General features: G+C 37.3%; 1 protein-coding gene across 10 annotated transcripts in view; it reads right to left on the bottom strand.

Moving 5' to 3' along the window:
- Window positions 1–23,566, bottom strand: part of CTNND2 (catenin delta 2) — a 631,056-nt gene that overhangs the window by 141,857 nt on the left and 465,633 nt on the right. For all 10 annotated transcript variants that reach the window (XM_027724249.2, XM_027724246.2, XM_027724247.2 and 7 more), the window contains 2 exons: window positions 21,773–21,905; window positions 1,404–1,617 (listed from right to left, as the gene is read on the bottom strand). In XM_027724249.2, coding sequence (XP_027580050.1) covers window positions 1,404–1,617; window positions 21,773–21,905 — 347 coding nt within the window. The remainder of the gene's footprint in view (window positions 1–1,403; window positions 1,618–21,772; window positions 21,906–23,566) is intronic.

The raw sequence follows: 23,566 nt of genomic DNA, 5'->3' as shown, positions 1-23,566 counted from the left end.
AGTGTCACTGTGACTGCTCAGGTGTACTGCTGATGTTTATTAGCAGTTTGCCTCTCACTACTCAGAAAAAATAGGAAAAATGTTCGCTGGAGCCAGGACACCAACAACATAACCAAGGGACAAAAAAGTATGTTGAATCTAAAGTAGTGGTTACACTTTATTAGATCTGTCAGTAATTCTATCACTCTACAGGAGGCATTATCTCAGCTCATGTAACCCCATATCTCTGCCCCATTAATCCTGACTAACAAGTAGGAGGTGATAAGTGTTGCAACTAAGACACAAAATTAAATATAAAAATCTACATTTAATAAACACCATGCAGTTTATTCAGACACCCTCAAGAAAGGAACCTGGAGCCAACCAAAGGATGATAATCCTATCAATTGTATCCTAAATGAGGTCTGAAACAAAAGGTAAGTAATTTCTGCAGAAGCATAGATAACATGTACTCTGATGATTCTGTGACAGAAATGAGACATTTTCTTACATATTTTAGTAGGAAAATCATAACGAAAATACAGGCATTGAAAATAGGATGACGAAAATATTTCTTATTTGTAGCCTTAAGTTAATCACCACACTGATATTAAAAATCAAATAAAATTAAGTCACAAAGTGAAAAATAAAAAAAAAAAAATCTAGTTTCTGTTGTGCATATTAAATAGGATAACTTAGGGGCAAGGGGAAAAAACACTTCCAAATGTTTCAGATCAGCCCTGTTTGACAGCATTCCTGTATTTCTGAACACCACCTCCACTCCCCTCCCCCTTGAATTTCATAAGGGACAAAGTCCAAACAATCTTAAAAAGACCAGATTCTACTCTATCAAGAAAAAAAATAAACTCTCACTACCTGCATGCTCTGTGTATAGCACATCACATAGCATGGTATCAAATTTCAGAAACAAAAGCTTAAGAAGATGATGTTGTCCACCTCTCCAACACAGTATTCCGTTTTCCTATGAGAACCTCAAGAAAGGTAGAAAACCCCCAAACAAATTCTCCTTCTCACTATATAGGATATAAAAGGAATGAGTAACAGCTTCTAAGCAAATTCAGTAAAATATAACTTCTGCATGGGCAGCCCTACACCAGACAGGAGGGAGAGGATTCCCACCACAACATATCTATGTATGGAGCACATCTCTTGCAAGAGCATTCATGGCTAACCAAGAATGAAGTGAACTAGCAATCATAGGCTTAAGCCATGCCTACATCTGTAAACTGCATGATACCGAAAGCTATTCATACATTACATATATCCAAAGGGCTTGAAAGTTTTTTGTTATGGGAAATAATATTGTAACAAAATACTTACTGATGGAGTAAGTGGCATGCAGCACAGAACTATGCTTGCAAGACTGATATACAGTTTGAACAAAAATATTGAAAGATTCAAACCTGTGACCAGTTCTCTGATTTCCAAATCTGTAGTCTTGCGGAGTAACCGTACTAATGCTGGGATACCACCACAGTTTTTCAGAGCAATTTTGTTGTCATCATTTGCCTTCCCATATACCAAGTTTCTCAAAGCTCCACAGGCACTACGGTGGACTTCTGTCATCCGATGGTCCAATAGGTCCACCAGTAACTGTATTCCACCTTGTCTTCTTATCTGAAACAGGTCAAAATGATAATCATAAAGTTAGGGAATGAATATTGATATTAATAAAAGCTATCCAATGAAATTAAGATGTGGTTTATGCAGGCTGTGGGCCAGCAAAGGTGTGCTGGCAGCACTGCAAAGCTGCTACATTACACTACTTTGATTCCTTGTATTACTTTTCCAGTGGTAACATAACTGTACAAACTGATAAACCTGAACCTCTGTAAAAGCAGTCAAAGTCAGCCAAGAGTTGCCTCGTGAAGGTTGCTCATGGTTCACCAAGGTTTGCCTTGGCAAGGGTTTCTCCTGCGCAGGAGAAACATCATCTCCTTCAAGAGTGTAACACATCACAAGCTAGAGGAAAAACCACAAGACTGTAGCAAACAAAAAAAAACCCACTTAATGTCATAAAGTTTTAAGTAGTCCTGCCTTTACATTTAATTTCTGGGAATGTGAGCAGCTACTGTAGTCTCAGTAAGGATGCTATATCAACTGAATTGAGATGAGCAAAGATGAAAGCAAAAGGAGGAAGTCTGCACAAACAGACAAGGATGACAAAAACATTGTGGCAAGCTTGTTCTACTAAGATTGAAGGAGACCCTTCAGTGAGGTAGGAACAGAAGCCTTATGTATAAACAAAGTGGCCTACAAAATAAATTTCTAATGCGATATCTTATATAAAATATCATTATAGAAAAAGCACAAAAGTATTTCAGCAAACAATCAAGGTCAAGAATACCAAGTACAATTTATTATAAAATCTATTTCCAACAAATACTTTATTACTCTCTGGTACTATTTGTTTCTCAAACATCAACCACTCTTGAATCTTATTTTAAGAAGCCACATTTATTCAAAAGTAACATCCGAAGAGTAAGATGTTTTAGCTTCAAGCAAGTTATACAGACATCTCTGTCAAAAATTTTCCCCATATGTGTCGTTGGCTGAGGAACAAAGCCAGCCAGGCACTTCAGCTGGTCATTTTACTTTTAAGACGAAAAGGTTTTGAAATATTTGTGAAGCTGTTCTTGCATGGGCATGTGTTCTTGCAGTTCTGCAGAGGGGAGTCATACTGACGTATGGCATTTCATGGATCTAACACTAGCCTAAACAAGGCAAAGTTCTGAGTCCTGTGTTACAGTCACAACAACCCCATGCAATGCTACAGGTTTGTGGAAGATTAGCTGGAAAGATGTCAGTTGTGAAAGGAACTGTCTACAGCCGGCTGAACATGAGCCAGCAGTGTGCCCAGTGTCAAAGAAGGCCAATGGCATCCTGGCCTGTATCAACAATAGTGTGGCCAGCAGGACTTAGGCAGTGATTGTCCCCCTGTACTCAGCACTGGTGAGGCCACACCTTGAATCCTGTGTCAAGTTCCCCTCACTCCAAGAAAGACATTGAGGGGCTGAAGTGAGTCCAGAGAAGAGCAACTGAGCAGCAAAGGGTCTGGAACACAAGTCCCCTGACGACAAGCTGTGGGAACTCAGGTTGTTCAGCCTGGAGAAAAGGAGGCTCAGGGGTGACCTTACTCCTCTCTACAACTACCTGAAAGGAGGTTGTAGCCAGGTGGGGGTTTCTTCTCCCAAGCAGAAAGTGGTAGGACAAGAGAAAATGTCCTTAAGTTATGTCAGGGGAGGTTTAGGTTGGATATTATGAAAAAATTCTTCACCAAGAGAGTTGTCAAACACCGGAACAGGTTGCCCAGGGAAGTGGTAGAGTCACCGTCCTTAAAGGTATTTAAAAGTCGTGTAGATGTGACACTTAATGATAGACTTTGGAGTTAATGGTTGGACTTGATGACCTTAGAGGCCATTTCTAACCTAAATGGTTCTATGATTCTACAATTCACTGCAAATAAAGACTGAAAAATGAGTCAGCCCTTGAGGTTCCAAAACTGAGCTATATGAAATTACTCACTGCTGAAACAGAAGTTATCTCTTTTTCTTTTTCCAGTTTATCTGGCACATTCTTGTTTTTTTAATAACAGCAAGACCAAAAAATAAAGCACTTGTGTAGTCAAAAAGTGTATATACCAAGATGTTACAGTGTTAAATTAAAATGTTTTAATGCCTATACAGTTACAACACAGCCTTGTCCTAAATGTCAAAATGCTAGTGTTTATATTTTCCCTTAAATAGGTATTATATGAGTACTTCATGTCGAACTTCCTGAGCAATATGCAGGTCACCTCAAAGACTACAGCAACCAGCATTATGTGGAGAGTGCAGAGATATGAATGGACATTGGTAAAATATATCAATGAGAGGCAGAAAAGTTCACTAATCTTTGAGAATCTATGCTTCTGCTCAGAGAAACCATGACGTCTTTCAGTTTAGAAACCAGATAAACAGGTCAAAGAGAAAAGGTGTTGCAATATATCTCACTGGTCAAAACTTTCCCATGTAAACAGGATGACTTGCAATGAATCAATTAGTTCATTTCCGAGCCGGGAAAAATTTACCAAGTTTATCTGGGAGAGGTGAGCAGTGAGGCTTGTTTGTTTGCTTGGGTTTACAATGTATCATCATTTAACCTTCATATTAAAATACATTTGCTTCCTCTGCTGACCAGATTTTCAAAACCAACCATGCTACACGAAGAGCCACCTACATGACAAAACAGATGACATCTACTAAACAGACTAGGAACAAAAATTTATGTTTCAGTTTTACAAAAGGTGAATCAACCACTGAGCTTCACACTTCAACCTCTGAAAAGAAACAAGATCTGATAGAAGAAAGAAGACAGTTAAAAATAAATGAGTTGCCTGGCGTGATGAGTAATATCAGGAACGACAGAATGAAAACATGCCTGCTGATCTTTGTGAATTATATTTTCAAAGCACAATATGTTGAATGAATATTTTAATTGCTTCACTGCTAAAAAAAAAAGATTAAGAATGAGAAAAATTATTACTTTGTAGCAAAAATTATTCCAGGTACTGTAATTCATCTAAAGACTCTGCCTCCTTTCAGAGGGACTGTGCCTATGCTTTTTTCCCCACTCTTCCTCTTGGACACAACCAAGTGGCATCTCATGCTCCTCAGCAGTTTATGGATGCTCTCAGGTGACAAGTTTTGCTATTTTCTGCTCATTCTAAGGGGAAATGTGTGGTTCTGACACATTCAAATCTGCATCTTCCCTCTTCAGTTGTGGTAGCTGAGAGCACACTACTATTCAGCTCATGCAGCTCCTCCTCTCCCAGGAACCTGAAGTCAGCAGCAGACCAAAATGATTCAAAGACAGTTTCTTAAAAGCGAGAGCATAAAATATTAATCTAAAATGCACTTCTGTAAAAAAAATATGGGTAATATAACAGAAATGAAACAGATGTTACATAACACCTTACATAACTTGATAAAATGTCTTAAATTTTATTGAAGAAAGACCCTATTCTTACCTGGGAAAGACAAGACTTATTTTGCAAACTCTTTGAATTTCCAAGCTCAGATACTTGGCAGAGAAATTGTGTCAAGCGGGGAGAGATGAAGCTGATTGTTCACAACTGGAAGCACAGTTTCTGATGCTGTTTTTTATCTGGATTACTGTCTTGCTTTGTTGTTTTTGGTTTTGTTTTCTTTTCAACAGCCCTTATTCACCAGAAGTCTCACCCCAGCTTTGTGTTTCCATCACATATGTATATAGCTGTTTAAAACTATACTCTCCAGCATGTTCAACTATGCCTGACAAATTGTGAGACTGTGATGGATGTTACCAGAATCTATTTAAATTTATGGAAATAGAGGTAAAGGAAATGAAATTATTTGTTCGAGGCAAAGGAAATGAAACTAGAAATATTTTGTGTACATTTTTGGAAAATGCTGTTAGCTGTTAAATAAAGAGCTGTGCTCTTTCACATGTGGCATTATGAAGTGTATGGCAAACCCTATCAAGACCAGGAAGCTCAGCATGCATATGTCTGAATTCATTGTTCAGCTTTACTAATAAATCAGGAATCTATTCCAATCAAACTAAAAACTGACAGAACAGAAATTACATTAATTTTGCCACAAAAAAAAAATCCATGGTAAGCAGAGAGCTTTTTCAAACTTTTGTCTTTAAGTTGGCTGTCTGCCATTAATGCCACTGGCTACTTGCTGATCAGAAGTACTTGCTCTCGTCAAGTCCCATGATGCCATGACACAGGCAGACAGGACAGCAAAAGGTATCAGACTCTAGTACACAGATTGAAGAAAGTGCACTCATGTTAGCTTGATGCCAGAGTCTCCTCTGGTATCATATGAAGTTTTTTTGCATTGTATCTGAGAATGTATTGGTACTCACACAATGAAAATAAAAAGTGAATTTGGATTCAAGAAGGGGTTCAGGTCAGTACTGGAGGCAGTGATAATTATGTTCCCAATAAGGACAGCTTAGATATCACATGCCAAGATCCTTTGAGAAATGGAATTTATCAGTTTCTAGGCTGACCTTTTATCCTGGGTTACACAGAGACTCTAGTATTCACCTTTTCTCTTTTCTCCAAATATGCCTACTAATTTAGACTGTGGGGAGGGACTTAAGATAAGGGTGGTACTCTCCTAGGAGAAGAATTATCCACCAGTGTGAAAAGACTGGAAGGCTGATGACTCAGAGGGCATGCACACCTGCCACCTCAGGCTACAAACTGTTTCTTTGTCCTTACACAAATAACTCATGTGTGATAACTCCCTTCAGGGAGACATCAGGACAATTCACTCACATGACCCGAAGATATTCATCTCTGCTAGTGGCCATAATGGATCCAACTGTGCTTAGAAGGTGTCAAAGACACTCCAAATGTTCTGTGATCCAGCATTAATCATCCAGTGAAGAATTAAACGCCCCAGTGGTGGTACCAGAGGCATTCCCACCTACCCTGAGCCCAATAAAAGACCACATGGACTTCATTAGGCAGACTTCCCTCACTCCATGGGACTTTTACCACTCAGGCCTCTACCCCCACCTCAGCGGATCAGGACTACAACCACCATCAGAGCTGCAGTGACCAGGTCTCATCTCTGGCTCCGGAGGGTGTCTTGTGCCTGTGCCAGCACCACAGCCTCACTCCAGCACTGACCCTCCAACTATTCCTGTCGGGTTTTAATGGGCGGGGGGAGGCTGGCACCATCTTGTTTTGGTCTGGTGGGCAGGAGCTTGGGAATTTTTCTGGTTAGCTCAACTCAGTTTTATCAGTACTGTTTAGCATTCCTCTTGATAAAGAGTTATTTTTTCACTTACATCTCGGTGTGTCTGATATCTCTCTCTCTGTATTGGAGAGAACCAGGGGTACTGAATCAGAGGAAGAAGACTTCCATCCAAGGTCTCTGCCCCTCCAAATTGTCTCAAACAGAGACACTTTGATTCAATGGTGTTTACCACAACAGTGGACTGTTCAATACTTAATCTACCAGGAGTTACATATGACCAGCCTGAAGCATGTGTTGGCAAAACAAGTCAATAATACATTGATGATATGTCTGAAACAATATATCTATATCCATATCTATATCTATTCATATCTATCTATTTATCTCTATACATATACACTTGATTACTGTACGGTTTTAGCATATGAATTGCTTGATAGCTTGCTTTTGTAATTCAATACAATAGATGGGTTGGATGTATGGAAGGAAATGAAATGTAGGATGTGAAGGCTATGTAGATACCTGGAATGTAAGGACATCTGTTTTATGAGGACATCTGCTCAATGGCTGTCCAGCATATAAACACAGATGAGACAGGAAAAGTAATAAACCACACTTACATACACAAATCCTATAAAGCAAAGAGACAATACAAAAGACCAGGTCTGGGAGTTCACTGGTTGATGGGCTACTGAAGGAACTGCTCCAAGGCTTGGAGAGGTTCAGCCTGAGCTTTGTTAACTGGTAAAATGGGCACACAGGGAGGAATGAATGAAAAGGTCATCACAGGTCCTAGGGGAAAGAACACGCTGATGGGATGTTGCAAGGGATTGTGACAATGTGCCAAACTACGGGATGTTTGGGCAGAAGGGCAAAGATAGGAAATGGCAAATATCCGAATGCATGGGGGAGGAATAACATGAGAAAATAGAGAAGGATGAGATGTATAAATAAATTGTGCTTAAGTATGCTGGTCCAGCCAAACCTTCGCTTGATCACTGCAGTCCGGCTTTATCTTCTTATTAATCCTAATTGCTAATAATTTTCCTGGATGAGGATGGTCTGCATTCTGGATTGGTGTAACACTAGTGAACCTGGAGCTGGAATAGCTGATGAGCTGGATAGGAGATGTGGGAAAGAGTTATCAGGGACACTGTGGTTCTAGAGGATAGATACTGGTGAGACAAGAGTGAACAAAATATAGGTGACTGACCTCTCTTCATATTGAGCTATGAGAAAACTGACCCTGGAATCTGGCTATTGCTTATGTCTTTGTAATAGCAGAAGCAAGTCAGAGCTAATTGACATTAGCTGTTTTGACTACTACTAAGGTTTTGAACCCTATTTTGAAATATAAGTTGTGAAATCTGTGAAAAATTATTCTATTCTGCCCGGCAGCAAAGAAAAGAAGCAAAACCCTTTCTTTCAATAACTGCATAATGGAAATTGCGTCTTCCATCCCTTGGAAGTCTGCAAAAATTAGAGCTAGAGATACAAAAAGGAAGAAAAGGGAAGCTTCAAATTTTAAACAGTTTAGCCAAAGATTGTTAGATAATTAAGTATTCCAAAACAGACTAAAAATACAGCTGTGATAGAAACCCAAACACCCTTCCTCTTCTATTTATACTCAGCAAGTGGGTATCTGAGATATTGTTCAAATTTTGCCAGTAGGTATAACTGGAACATCCTTCTCTGCATTTAATTCTGACTACCCTGCCTTACAAAGTAAAATATAATGGAAACAGAAGAGGATTAAGAGCAGGTGACAAAAATTGTTAGAGACTGACAGAGTGATAAAGTGTTTCTAAAATAACACAATCTCCTCTTAACAATAAGACATTAAGTCTTCCACTATTAACAGCTCCACATTCCTAACTCAAAGATTAATTCATGGTTAGATGCTTAATTTCCACATTTTTCTTAATAATCACTTTTGAATAAATCTTCATCCAAAGGTGGTGAAGGAAATCTAACAACAATCAAGCCTTTCTACACATCATAGATATTAATTGCCAGCTTAACTGACATATCACACAGTATCATCCACCACTTATTCTGTGACACTTCTGTTATTAAGAAAGCATGTTTCAATATATCAAAATATAAGTATTTAAACACATTAAATTATTTTTAATGTCACAGTGTTACATATGGAGCAGAACTAAAAACTAAGTGACTGCTAGCACAGGTGACAGTATATACTCAATAAACACCAAATTAAAAAGACTTTTCAGTTTAGGTCTGCTTCTGGAAATTATTTGTAATAATTGGTTTTAATGTTCTTAGATGCTGGTTTTCTAACTAGCAGAGTAAGTGCTTACTATTTCGCATGTGAATAGATTTCAAGCAATTCTGTTGCTGGAAGGAGAAGCTGCAAGTGAGCTGAACAAAATGCCCAAGAATTTTTAAATGGTGGCAGGCAGTGTGGTGTTTGTGAGACGCTCTTTGACTACAGTCACCCTGTTCTTCTCAGGCTCACTGTCTGAGCAGACTGGTGTGCCCACACAGACCAGAGCACAACAGGAAAGTCCAGGAGGCCACAGGCTGCAGAGCAACTTGACTGCGCTGACCATTTATATCCATGAAATTATTACATTTCTAGATTTTTTTTGCAATTAAAAATTCTCTCCATTACTTATCTTAGTCTTGTTTACATTACTAAAATGGCTTCCACCCAAGAGGAAAAAAAATACACTATTTATCAGAGAAGAGTTTGGAAGACAGGCAGCCTCATTGCTAGCTAGTTTCGGAAACTTAGTTCCTAAAACTTAAAACAGATGTGAAGGGGAGAAATCTCCATCAGAATATGGGAACAGTATTCAGTACAGTAGGTCTCTTAAGATAAATGCAGTGGTTCAAACTTTAAATCCTCTCCACTATTTCTTCTCATGTGTCTATGGAACAACAGGAAGACAAGACAAAATCGGTACATTGCAAACGCATGTGAGATTTATTACAGACAAATTTACCTGTAACATCACAGGGTAATTTAGTCTCATTAGCAAAGTAATTTGCTACAAGTTTTAAAAAGTGCTGAGCAATTTTAGCTGAAAATAGAGGAGAATGTTATGCAAATTGCTGCATTAACTCCAAAGTCTAATTTGTTTAAGGAATCTAAATCAGGGTTTGGATCTAGGTCCCATTTAAGAATGGCTTTCTCATTAGGACTTTTCAGATCAGACACAAAGGCAACATAAAGCTGTGAAGAGGCATAATGTAAATAAATTCAACCACCAGGATATATACAATGTTCTACTTGAATAAAAATTGTTCCCTTGTGTGCTAAACTGTACTGCATGGAAAAGGAAGGGGATCTATTTCATGTGTCTGTAGAAACCAGGTGGGTGTTTGGTGGAATGGTTGTGCGATATGTGAGGATCCACAGCACGGGGTCAATACTCAGGAGCTTTCCTTATGGGACTGGGTATCTTATTTCTGTTACTGAGTACAGTTTGGTTTTCCCTGTATCTCTTAAATGACCTCTTTAAATCTTGGGATCTATATGTGAGGTTAACAGAGCCTCAAAAACATTTTCTGAACAGGAGGAGACTCAAAATCATGTTCTAAAATTGCCTTGGGAAGGTATGAATAAATGTGCTGCTTTCTCAGTCCGTAATCCTTACTGTATTCTGCTCTGTGACACATTTTGTTTTTCATGCTTGGTAGGAAGGCTATACCTATTATAAATCAAGGTTTTAGTGTGATTTTATATTTGACTAAAAAAAAATCCCTGCCTAGGTATAAGTTGTCTATAATTGTAAAGCATTTTACCCTAAACTCTTAAAAAACATTAATTTGAAGGACAACACAAGCATCCTATTCTAAACATCAAGGACTAGTGGGATCTTCCAAGCAACACTTCTAACTGCAAGTGTAGAGCTGACCTGAAGTGCGTGTTTGATGTGAAGGCTTCAGAAAAGCAATTTTCAAGCCCACTGTTAAAAGCAGTATCTCCTAAAATGAACACATTGGCAGTGAACAACATTATAAACTAACACTGAGGAATACATATAAATAAGGTAAAATACACACATGCCAAGGCCCTTAGAAGGTATTGTAACTATTTGATATTGATTTGGGGTCTTTGCTTTTCAAAACAGTAAAAAACCACACAATACTAAAGAAGGCACAGCACTGTGCACTCTATAGATGATGCAATGGCAATATTAATTTAGGATGTGAAGACTTTGGCATTACTCAAGCACTGACTTAGTACTGCCTGAAATTAAATGAAAAATGATGATTAACACTGAGGGTGTGGATCATTTACTTTCTGATATTTAAAAATAATTAAGGATCTATTTGAAAATGAAGGATTGTATTTATTATTTGTGAAAAGAACTGACATATATACTTCCACTAAAAACATCCTGGTATTCCTATAACCAGATACCTAGTGAAGTTAAACAAGATATAGAAAATTCAACTTCTTTTTTTTTATGCAAAGAAAAACTAATTTTTTTAGAGAAAGCAGTAGGTCACTATTTCAAATATTCTTACAGCAGGAGACATAACTTCAGAGTTGGATGAAGATTTCCGAAGCTGTACTTTACTCAGTTAAGCATATTATTAGTGGGATTTAGTCAATGTGAACACAAATATCATCTAGGAACAAGATGGGTCACCAACAGAAAGACCACAGAAAATTAATTTTTTTCAGTCATTTAAGCCTAAGCAACAGAACAACTCTATCTGACATTTCAGCTCTAAGAGGAAATTCAAAAAAATCCTTTTTCAGTGCTTGCTGTAGCTACCTCAGACAGTTTGCCTCACAGAATAAACAGCATGCCACTTCTCAGATTAAAAATATATTTACGATTTATTACATCAAACATCATACTGCCCTCTTATGACCTCTGCTCCCAGGGCATTATCTACTGCGATTTAAACAAGAAGTACTCTCTTCTTATAACTGATGTATTATCCTTCAAAGAATCTTTCAGTCACATGAGAATTTTCTGTCTTAAAGTTGTAGTATTTGGGGAACAAGCTACTGCCTCAAAAGCTCATGAACACATTCTCACATCTCTCTTTGCTAGGAACTTTTGCTAATAGAAACTCAGGCACATAAAATTAAAATATTTGTCTAAGGTCACAAAGGCAAGATACAACCTGTAATTTTAGAGTTTCAGTGCTACAGAAAGCTGCACTGCAGAATCTTTTCTCCATCTCCCCATTTACATGAGTTTTATAAATGAGGTAAAAGTCAGCAAAGTAAACACTTGCCTCATATCTAATGCACTTTGTAATACCCCTAGTTCAAGATGCAAAATTATATATGTATAAAAGTATGTGTTATAGTAAATGTATGTGCATACATATATATACATGTACTGGTTTGAATATTTTTTCCCCCATTTGTTTAGCTCAGGTTCTTTTTGCCTTTCAAAATCCACAATTCTATTTTTTTTTCTAGATTTCCTATACTCATTGAAATAGGGGAAGACAGAACTTCATGCAGTATCCAAGGCATGCAAACACAGACTTGCAGAAGGTCCCAGCAATGTTCTCTATTTCTTTCCTTATTACTTTCCCGACTCTTTACTTTAAATAAGCCAATAAGCTTCAGATGACACTTTCCAAAAGCTGTCCAGTCTAACTCTAGACATCTTTTTAAATCAGCAGAATACAGAAAAAACATACAGAAATGAGAAACAAGAAAAAATAACCATGAAAAAATGGTGCTATCTCACTGCCAATAGACTAACACTGCTTACCACTCCATAAAGCTTGTGAGTTGCAGCAATTTTTCAGTTCCTTCTGGATATAAGAATAGCAAAGTAGCAGTTCTGGAAAAAAAACAAACCTCACCAAAGCCTTCACCCAAAACCATGTGATACCTCTGTATGTGGAGTAAGGAGTGTGTCCCTTTATTTAGGGCCTTGCTTGGTTAACCATGTGCCTGCAGCATGTCTAGCGAAGTGAAGAGCCAAACCCAGCAGTGCTGCTGACACAGTTGGGCAGATTGCCCACTCATTCCTCAGCAACTGTGGTGGCAGTAACAGTTTAAATATAAAAGGCTGATTTGGACCTATTGTGTCATTTATCATTTTGCATGAACTAATTCTTTATATATGTTAAATGATCCCTATAATGGGCATTACAGTCTCTACTTTTTAGACAGATAAGAATGCAGGAATGTATAAAATCTCTTTGTGAAACTAAAAAACTATATTCCAAATATACTATATTCCAAATGACATTTCAAGCTATATATCACAGATAATGCGTTTCCATATCTGCTTGAACAAAGGTCTCTAAAACACAGCAATCTTAGAAATGTCAGTCATTGATCAGTAAGAAGTACTTTTCCAGGATGAGAAGGAGGGAATCTGGCCCACAACCAGTAAAAAACGTACAAAACTTCAGACTTTCAAAATGGATAATTTTTAATATCTTGGTTTTTCCTTTATCCCTTCTGTGGTATGAGTCATAGTCTGAGTTACACCAGTGTAAACCCTGGAAGAGCAGGACTGACTTCAGCACCACGGCTACAGATTTACAGATTTACAGATTTACAGATTACATTAAGGACTGGTTTAAATGGCTTCAAATAATTTTCTGCAGTGGCTGGATACACAGGTAGGCATTGTTATTTTAGAGCTTCAGGTGTTCTTATGTCTGTACAAACCCGTGCCTTCTGCTGAAACCATTCTCAGTAGCTTAGTAACAGCCATCTCTTTGTATTTTTAAATACATTTTGAAGAAAGATCAACTGATGGTCTTTACCTTAAAAGTTTTATTTGGCAGGGCCTTTTTATCAGGACTGATTCACCTTATTGAAATAATTTTGCTGCCAACCTTTTTAGTATAGATGTGTTGAGAAAGCATCAAATTACAGATATTGATATCGATCTAGGTTATTTTATTCCTATATATAGTGTACAAAATTTTACCATGGCTTGCTGGACTATGAGAGCAGTAATAAAAAAATATGCTCTACAATAGGAAAGTAATCCTCTGCATTCACACATCAGCCTAATAAATCAGAGAAGCAATTGACAGGAGAGTTATGAATAGAAAGAAATCCATGGCACATACAGTAGAACATTATACTGCTGGAAAAGGCTGCAAATATATTTATTGCCTATTCAAAATGTAGGAACATCATATTTCCTATGTCTTTCAGTGTGTATTACCTTTCCTTCCCTACAACATAATATTTTCAAACATAAAAGATACAGTTTTTGCAAATGTTTTAATACAACTGCAACATGCTTTCCTCAGACCAGTGGAGAGAGATTCACAACACAGTGCAATACTCTGCCTGCATCTGATGCATACCACAGAAAGTAGCATGAAGGCACTCATTTGCACACATAATACTGATTTTTTTTTCTTTTCTCCTAACTGTTTAAAAAGCACTATCACCAGATATTCACATCTGATTTTTTTTTTTGGCTAATCAAGTTTAATCCCTGAAATTCTCTTCTATGTGCTTATTTGGACTGTCCAGAGCTGAAAAAGATAGAAACCTTTAGCCAGTATTCTCATATCCAGTGAGGCAGACACTGTAGGAGCGAATGCCAAACCCGGATAATCAGGAGGTCTAGGCAGGTTGTTGTTCAAGACCTCAGCCCAGAAGAAGATTAGTGCCACAACCCTAAACAGAAGCAGAACAGAGGTCAAATTCTGTATCCCAAAGATTTTTGTGAATACTGCTAACAGTTTGCTGTGCAGTGCATACACAGGATAGTCCAAAGAGCAAACTTGCAATTATCCATATGAAACATGGACATTCATTAACTACTAGAACAAAAAAAAAAAAGATTTTGGTTTGTTTTAGCTCTAAATAATTGCTCCTGACTATATACTAGTATCATAGAAAAACCTTAAAAAAGAACTGGGAAGAGTCAGGAAAATATTGCCCATTTGGTTATTCCCTGGAGAAGCAATAACTGGACAGTGGGTGGAGAGGAACATGAAAGCAGTAAAGCAGTGTGTGGGATGAAAATACCAATACATACACTCAATATTAAGCCCACAATTTTGTAAAATAATGTTTTCAGTCACTTCATAAATTAATTTGACTCAGTATCCTTTCAAGATGAGGAAGAATAGTATGTTACAAAATGACTGAAAACAGGAGGGCAAGCAAAATGTCTAATTTTGCTTATCTAGCATTAACTCAAATCTCAATCACAACTAGATGTTGCATTACATTTATGAAATAATACATTCTTGTTTATTTCTTTTTAAAATCGTGTCTCTTTACAATACTGATTCTTTATTCCCAGTTGAGGCTTTTTTTCAAAAGGAATAATTTTGAAATGTGAAGGCAATAAACCCAAAGCATCCATCGGGTTCCTTAGCAGAGCAGAGGATTAGAAGACAAGAACTGGCCCCAGCAATCTGCCTCTATGTTGCTGTGCAGTTTTCCATTAATATCCTAGCTTAACATCCTAAATCTTCCTTTCCCTCCTTTAACCAAATGTCACTCCTCTGGGGCTTGTAATTAATTCATTTATTGAACAACTGAAACATCTTCCTAATCTTAAATCAAGTGAAATATAGGCCAGGTACACAGTGCATCGTTATTATAATTCAGGCACAGTGTCCTGATGATAAAATCAAGAATAACCATGGTGAAAAGACCCCAGAGGGATCCCAGAGTATAAAATGCCACTTCTTCTGTGCTACAGAAAGCACAGATTGTGGGAGTATCGCACAGTGCTCAATGACATCCATTAATACTCAGCCTTAATCAATGTAAAGACTGTGCACAAAACAAAGACATGCACTCTCTCATCAGAAGAGATAAATATCATAAAGTGGTAATGTATAAGTAAGATGGCAAAACTAAACACAGAAACGCATTCAGAAATGCTTTTCAAAGCAAGACTGTCAGTATAAGATTTAATTACCAGACAGAAAGTAAACTAAAAAATAGTGAAAGGGCTTACCACTTTATATTTATACTTAACCATGTTTCTGGAATTTATTAGGAAAGTAAAGACAATATATCAGCAAGAAAAAACCAGAGTGATATACTCTCATAAACATTATTTAGTAATTCAGTGTTGGAGTCTAGCTAAAGAGAGAAATAGAATTACAATACTTTAATGATAATGAATGAAAGTGTGTTTTTTATTAGCATTCTTCTAAATAATAAAAATATTTTAAGACCATTAAGAGTTTAGGTGGTCTTAACAATGTTAACTTAGACTATTGTGTCAAGACCAATGTAGCCATTTCTGCCTCACTTGTTTTAGTTAATATTAAAGAGGAAAAATGTTCAGCCACAGGCTTGTACTATAGGCAGTGAATTAGTGTTTCTTTGATGCACACAATTCAAACTATAAGAGGAGAGAGGGTATCATGGAGACAGCATAAAGAGACATCCAGAGCAGACATATTAGGCACTTCAAACTGGCACTGTAGTTACTGAAATGCTATCATAAATACTCTCTTGTATACCTATCAATAGAGAAGAGCTTGAAGTGCAGAAAGCATTGGGAGAAACAAACCATTTATATCTGCTTGCCTTAAAAGAGAAATAGAACTCAAGCCACTGACTGCTGGAATAAATAAAATGGAAGGGAGCAGAGTGATCACGAGTGGTTACACAGCTCAGAAGATGGAATCAAAAGGGTCTGATTTAAAAAAAAAAAAAAAAAGAGAAAAGCAATAGCAGAAAACAAAGGTTGCTTTCACAAAATCTGTGGAAAGAAGGTGAGACAAGACATAGCATATCCAAGTGATGGGATTTTGATCATGGGGCAAAAAAGGGTTTCATTTCTATCAATCAAAAAAAAAGAGGATTCATCTTTCATCTGTTCCAGGTTTGTGTTTTACAAATCTTTCAACAGGCTAGGGGAAAAGATCTTCAGCCCCCATATTCCACCCCAAATTAATGGGACTGCAAGAATGCCACAAGATGCACGGTGCAAGGCAAACTGCCTGCTCATACGAAATGGTGGAATAGGAAATTCCTTGTTTTGCTGTGGTGAATTAATTCCTTTGCACGGTTTATGTCCACTGCCTGACACGTGAACAAGTGGTGGTACCATGTTGAAAGGGTTCTGGGCATTCTGAAAAACTCCCAGAAGAAGATGTAGAAATACCTTTATTTTAATGATAAAATGAATGCGAATGATGAATTTCAACAAGCTGGAAAAGAGATGATTTCGGCATGCAATCACTCAGGTTTTAGAATTCCATATGATAATGCCCGGACTGATACTTTTCTCCTGAAGGGAGTATATGGCAATGCTCTCTAAGATGAAGAGGAAAGTGTCCAATCCAGCAGTATTTATATAGGATGCAAGGGAAGGCTTCAGGCAGGACAGTTCAACAGTTACTGTTCTTTTATTTGGCATCCTTGCAGTATTTTCCTGAGAGAAGGATCTCAAGTGTTGTGACTTTGCTGGCCAAAATTAATTTCCTAGCTTGCAGAAAGCAATCATTGGTGCCAGAAACCCTGAGTGACCTGTTACACCTTTGCAGCTGATGGCAGGCTGCCATCTTCCATGAGAGCAAAATGGTGTTGGCGTGTGAAACTGCACAATTCAATCCCTTTACACGGTGACCTCATACAAAAGAGGAAAATGTCATTACAGGAAGAAAAAATGCTGCGGAAGAATGAATCCTGTGTTTAATAGAATGTGCTCTTTTAAAGAAATGTTCTCTGCTGAGTATTTTAAAATGCTTCTCTTTTTCTATATCCCCTGTCTGTTACTTCTTGGCATCCAGGGGCAGCTACTCTGGCTCTGCTCACAATCTCACCATTGTTTGTGTAAGAGCCCTCTCCTGAGGAGAAAATGCCATCTGAAAGGGTCTTCCTGTGCTCTTCTGCCTGATCAGCTTTTCATTTGCTTTCAAATATCTGATCAAAACTACTTCTCTCCTTTCCTTTTGCCTTTTAGTTACATTCTTCACTGTCATCAATGAAAGAATAATTTATATAAAGAATTACTGAAGTATTCTGAGATTCTGAATTTCAGAATTATTATGCCTAACTGTAATGGGCTGCCTGGTAATTTTTACAGCCTTTAGCCTTCTGCCTCCCTATGTCCCCTTTTACATATGTGAGACCCTTAGTGAGGGCCGGTTACTGTTCAACACAAGATGAAAAACCAACTATCAAACATTAGCAAAAATAATCCAATTTCTTCAACTCCATTCTAATGTCTGCTGTACTACCTAACCACCAGGGAATAAAAGTAGAGAATGAGAAGCACTACTGAGAGCAGATGTAGCAGCTGCCTTGCTGTTAAGCAAGACTTAAAGGGACTCAGAAGTAGCATTTGTGAAAAACTTTCAGGTAAGAGCAGCAGTTAAAATTGTACTAGCACTAAATGGTTTAGAGCAGCATAGAAGTGGTAGCACCCGCAAGGAATAACAACACCATCTTTATCAATGGTCAGTGTTTATTGCATTTACCTATTGCTCTTCTGCTATGATCAGGGCTGGAAGGGGAAAAATAAAAATTCTACCAGAAATATAAAACATAAGTCACTCCAGAAGGTAGGGTTTTTTTGTGAAAAAGTAAATGGCTTCTGACACTTTAGTATCCAACCTGGGGCATCTTCACATAAACAGTTACCAACTTTATTTGAAAGTCCTTGAAGAGAAAGGCATTTGCAGACCTCAGTGTTACATAAAACTGAGCAGGGCATTTGCACTTACATACCAATAAAGGCACATTTAGAGTGATGCCACCCAATTCAGAAGTATGCCTGTGATCAACTTGTGCTTTAGAAATAACACCTACTATAAAGAACTTGGTCACGAAGGGAAAAATATCTGTAGTTTCCCTAGCCAGACTAAACATTTTTGAGTGAGTATCTTTTTCATGGTTGTTTTCTAAAGAGCATTTCCACTTCTTCTTCTTGGGGGGACAAAGGAAGCAAGGGATAGTGTTCCCCATTACAGCCACAGAAATTGAAATATTTTAGAAGAGAAAAACTTAATGGTAAAAACCATAAAGGGTGCTAGTAATCTCAGAAATGCCTATAGTCACAGCTGCTATTTTCTATTTCTGTCTAAAGTTTAGTTGACCTTGTTCCAAAAAAAGAATATAAAGGTCTTTGTCCTACCACTATACAAAAACAAAACTGGGAGATTGAAAGAATGGTCAGATTCAGAGGATAGATCATTAATCACCTTTTCGGTAGGTGATACAGTATAAATCATGCTTAAAAGAATAATAAAAAAAAAGTATTTCAGGACAGTTATTTCCAGAAACTCTGGATGAAATAGTCATTAACTGCAGGGTGACAATTTGATGCTCAATACTGATAAAGGTAAAAGAACTTTTTTTTTTCCCTGTCGGATAACTCCAGTATTGAAACTTTAACAACCGCATTGCATTTCAAATTCAATGCAACCAGGTAAATAAACTAAATTGTTGTATACATTACATTGTTTATTATATTATCATACATATATATATATACATTATACATATACATTACATTACAGATTAATATTTAATAAATTATTTAGTGAATTAAATTTGCTTTTTTTCTCAGTGCCTGTCAGGCATGTGAAATACCAGCAGCATTCTTAACTTACATATTTCTATGTGAGTCCTTTCTCCACTCTTTGAAAGACCACCAAGATAGCATTTTTTTCTTTAGCCCAAGTCATCTGCTATGTTAAAGTTACGTATTTGGTCAAAGAGCAGCGTTTTCTGTGCTTCAAAACAAATGAAATTCTTGTGCTATGTAATCGCAAAAAGAGATTGCAAAGAAAACAGGATGTGTCCTGGCGCTCCTTTTCCTTGCCTCTTGTGTTGGAGCTGGCAGGGTTCCCTGCGACCATGTGCAGCAGGACTGGAATGCTGCTTTCCATGAAGAAGGAATTGGATATTAAATGTGATCATTCTCAGACAGAGGAGAACTGGCCACAACACGCAACTGCAACACAAATACTTTGCAGAAAAGAGAATTTTTATATCAGTTTCTATTATTTAGGTGTTAGTTCAACTCATAATTCAGACACATTCTTAACAGTTATCATAGGAGTTGTCCCAGGTAGGTTCAACAGGACCACTCAAGTTACTCTGCCTGGGTATAAACACAGTAAGAATCTGGAATATCTGCTCTGATATCCCCTTATCAACAGGATTTTGAGCTCTCACACAAAAGGTTCCTCAAGAAATTCTGATTCAGTGGAGAGCTCAAGCAGACCCTAAGTATACTACGGAGCCATTTGGATTGACCTTAATCCCAACAAACAAACACAGTAACTGTTTTGTCTGCTGAGTCATGACCCAAACACAACGAGACTTATCATTAAATAACATAGGTTGATAGACAGACAGATAGAGATAAAACAGTTTGCTAATGTTAGATGCTTTAGTCTGAAAAGCTCCACAAAGCATTAGACAAGTATACAATACATCCCTTTTTTCTGTTGTCTTACAAAAACCTGAAGTACCAGAAGTTTGAAAGCATATTCTCAGATGAACTCTTTCAAAAAAAGTATTTTGGTTTGTTTCCATAGTAGTATAGGTATTATGGAGTAAGGAGTATATCAAAGTCCTGAATAATAACAAAAGAAGTGGAGGAATCCTTGTTTTATTTGTTATCTTTTTTTTCACAGAAGAAGTTCAGAATGCTCCCTAGTGCTCTACTGTTTCATATAGTTACCTTCACCCTTCCAGCTCACGAGCCGGAAGCTTACAAAGGCTGATGTCCTACTGGGATGGGTGAGATCAAAAATGATCAAATCAACAACAATCTTTTTCCCTAAATGATTAGCAACAAAAATCAAACCATCTTCTTCCCTCAAATGGGATAGCCACGTAAGGTCTCTCAGTCTATGGTTTACAGGAGGCAGCAGAGACTGTACAATGAATGAATTGCTCTAATTATTTAACTTCCTTTCTCAGAGAATAATCAATTCTCTTACTGAAGAACTAATTTCTGAATAAGGATGAGAGAAGAGTACAGGGAGAGAGTCCAGTTAAAATTTTCAGTGATACCTGTACCAGAGTTCTGTTCTCCAGTGCACAAACATCCTTTATTTTACAGTCATGTAAATATATTTTTATCACTATTTCTAAGATGTTTGATGTACACAACCAGTGCAATTCTGCCAGTGCCAGCAGACCACATGCTTTCTCACTCAGGAATTTCCTCAGCATGAAAAAGCCTGGAAGGGAAAGCTGCTGTACCCAAATAGACTCACGGAGTGGTATGTTCTGAGGGTGAGGATAATGAAGCACTAGCAAGCCAGCATCACTGCTCAGTTCTGACAAGTAAGCAATAGCAGATCTTGATCTCAGTTTACCTCTACATGCCAGGATAAAAGATGCCTGTACAGCACAGATTTATGTGCACACCACATGTCCCTGACTAGTAGCATCTCTGAGAGGGCCAGGGGAGGCAGCTGGGGCTGGTAACAGCTTCACTCATTCAATTTTAATTGACTGCTGTGTGTTTGTCAGATCCCTCAGAGCCACCTTCCTTCTGTTTCAACTTGTGCCAAAAGCTGCGCTGGTCCCATTAACCACAGGGAAAAAGCAAGCAAGAAGTACCTATCAGCTACAGGTAAGAACAAAGTCAATATTAATGTCTGAATTGCATTTCAGATGCAATCCTCACTGAATTTCAAGTTCATAGACCAATGATTACAGTTCAAGCTGCAAATCCAGTGAAATTAGACTCTATTCACACAATTTACATTAAAGTAGGCTTTGATTCAGAACCTTTTTGCTTAATTTTCATCTTCTGTGTTTGTATTTAGTGCCCAAATGTCTCTTTGAGAACCCTAAGGAAATGCCCATATGTTTCAGTGAGATCAAGACTACACCACTAGCTGATTACCAAACAACTACTGATACAGTTTTTAAATGGTATGCAATCAATCAAAATAGTCCAAAGAAAACAAAACAATGAATGACAACAAGATTTTTATGCATTTTTTACTTTCTGTAATGGTAACAAATAACTGAAAGCTTGAGTAAAATGGGTCCAGGTATATATCCATGATTTCTCTTGTAAGATTTTTTTAAAGCACATATAAATAACTGGTAATGATAAATGGCAAACAGCAACACTGCTGAAAAAAGGGTTTATAAATCTTACCTCTGCTTTTATTTTGTTGTCTCCGAAACACAGGTGTTGTAAGTAGGCTGCAGCATTTGACTGTACTGAGGGAAATTGATGCTGTAACATCTGTATAACTTCTGGAAGCTCTGGATCCCGCCATCCAAACTCTCTGTGTGAAAGCAAACACAAAAGACTCATCAAAAATTCTGCTATTAGTGGATAAATGTGGCAACAGTTGGGTCAACAAAGAACATAGAATGGCTAAGTAATATTTTGATTTTTTTCCCCCCACTATTTTCAAAGCAAACATTAAATCAAATAGGAAAATATTTTTTATTTTAAACTGTACTTCTCTGAAAAAAAATACGTCAAGTATAATAAGAAGAAATGACTTCATGGAATTAGTTCTCTAACATAAATTTTCCTATATAAAATGGCTATATGAAGTTATAATATACCATTATGAAAATATGGAGGCTAGAATCAGAACCACAAATGGTTTGCTACGAAATGCTAATTTGTCAAAAAGTCCTTTTCAGTTACTGCAATCTTTGTGGGATACGAATTTCTAGCTTATATAGAAAGCAATGACCAATTTTGTCTCTTGGTTTATTTTTTTCCAGATACAGTCAATGTAAAACCCTTACACATCTCTGGCCCTCTCTGAGTAGGGGGTTGGACCAGGTGACTTCCAGAGGTCTCTTCCAACCTCAGTCCTGTGATTCTGTAATTTTACAATTATGCAATACACACTTTTACATTGGATAACTTTTAAATCTTCATTTCTTCTACTCTATTCAAAGCAGCTAGGCAAATACAAACACTCAGTGTTTCCACTTTTCGTTAATCCTACAAAATATGAAATGCCATTAGCATCACATGAAAGAACTGAATCCATGTTGAACAAGTCCCTGCAGGTATTTTGCAGTTTCCAGACCTGAACTTAAAATCAATCTGCCACTTCACGTAATTTTCCCCCCTCTGTATTTAAGGATAAAATCATTCATGAAAATGGCTTTGGACTTTGTGTCCCAAGAGCCAGGGATACACACAGCTGCTCTGCATGATATACTTAGTTATCACATGTCTTTTCCCCAAGTGCCATATAAATATTTTTACCATCTTTCATCTGGTGCTACATATTCAGGCTAACAGAGGGAAATCAGGGAAAAGAGGTGACTTCTGAAAAAATTCCCTATTGCAGTTACCATGCAGTTACCACCCGGGAGCTTATTGCCAAAAACACTTGCAAGACCTGTTGCAGAGTCCAGCTATAACATTTGAAAAAATAGTCTTGATCATCAGTTTCCTTCCCAGATTATAAGGGTTCTGCTGCAGTGAGGCTAAGTATGTGTCACTGAGGCAATTCAAGGTATCTCTGCAATCTGCCCCAAGTAAAATCAGGCACACTTTAAATATGACATTTCTCCATGACACTTCTTGGAAACAAGATTTATTTTGCAATAATAATGAATTGCTACAGAACAGAGGGATTGTCTGTTCTCATATGGGACATTTGCGAGATGGAGAGCTGTCATTACAGTTGTATCTTTATGAAGATTCAGAATATAAATATGGGATGTAAAAAATACACTCAGAATTTCATTGGTTATTTCTCTTCTAACAAAGCATGCGTTAACTCATGATTATTTAATTTCACATTAAGCATTTGATATAAAGAGAGCATAAAGATGTAATAATAAATCACATATGGACGATTCCAATAAACCTTTAGATAATATAGACTGTTGGAAGCTTCTACAAGAGACACCTGCATAGATTCAGAAAGACTTACATTTCACTGAAATTTTGAAAAGTTAGAGAACATTG

This window comes from Pipra filicauda, unplaced genomic scaffold (genome assembly GCF_003945595.2).
Source record: "Pipra filicauda isolate LSUMZ 115617 unplaced genomic scaffold, ASM394559v2 scaffold39_size4671491_pilon, whole genome shotgun sequence".
NCBI classification, from domain to species: domain Eukaryota; kingdom Metazoa; phylum Chordata; class Aves; order Passeriformes; family Pipridae; genus Pipra; species Pipra filicauda.
The sequence above is the reverse complement of the archived record's forward strand: the minus strand, read 5'-3'. Positions and strand labels throughout refer to the sequence as shown.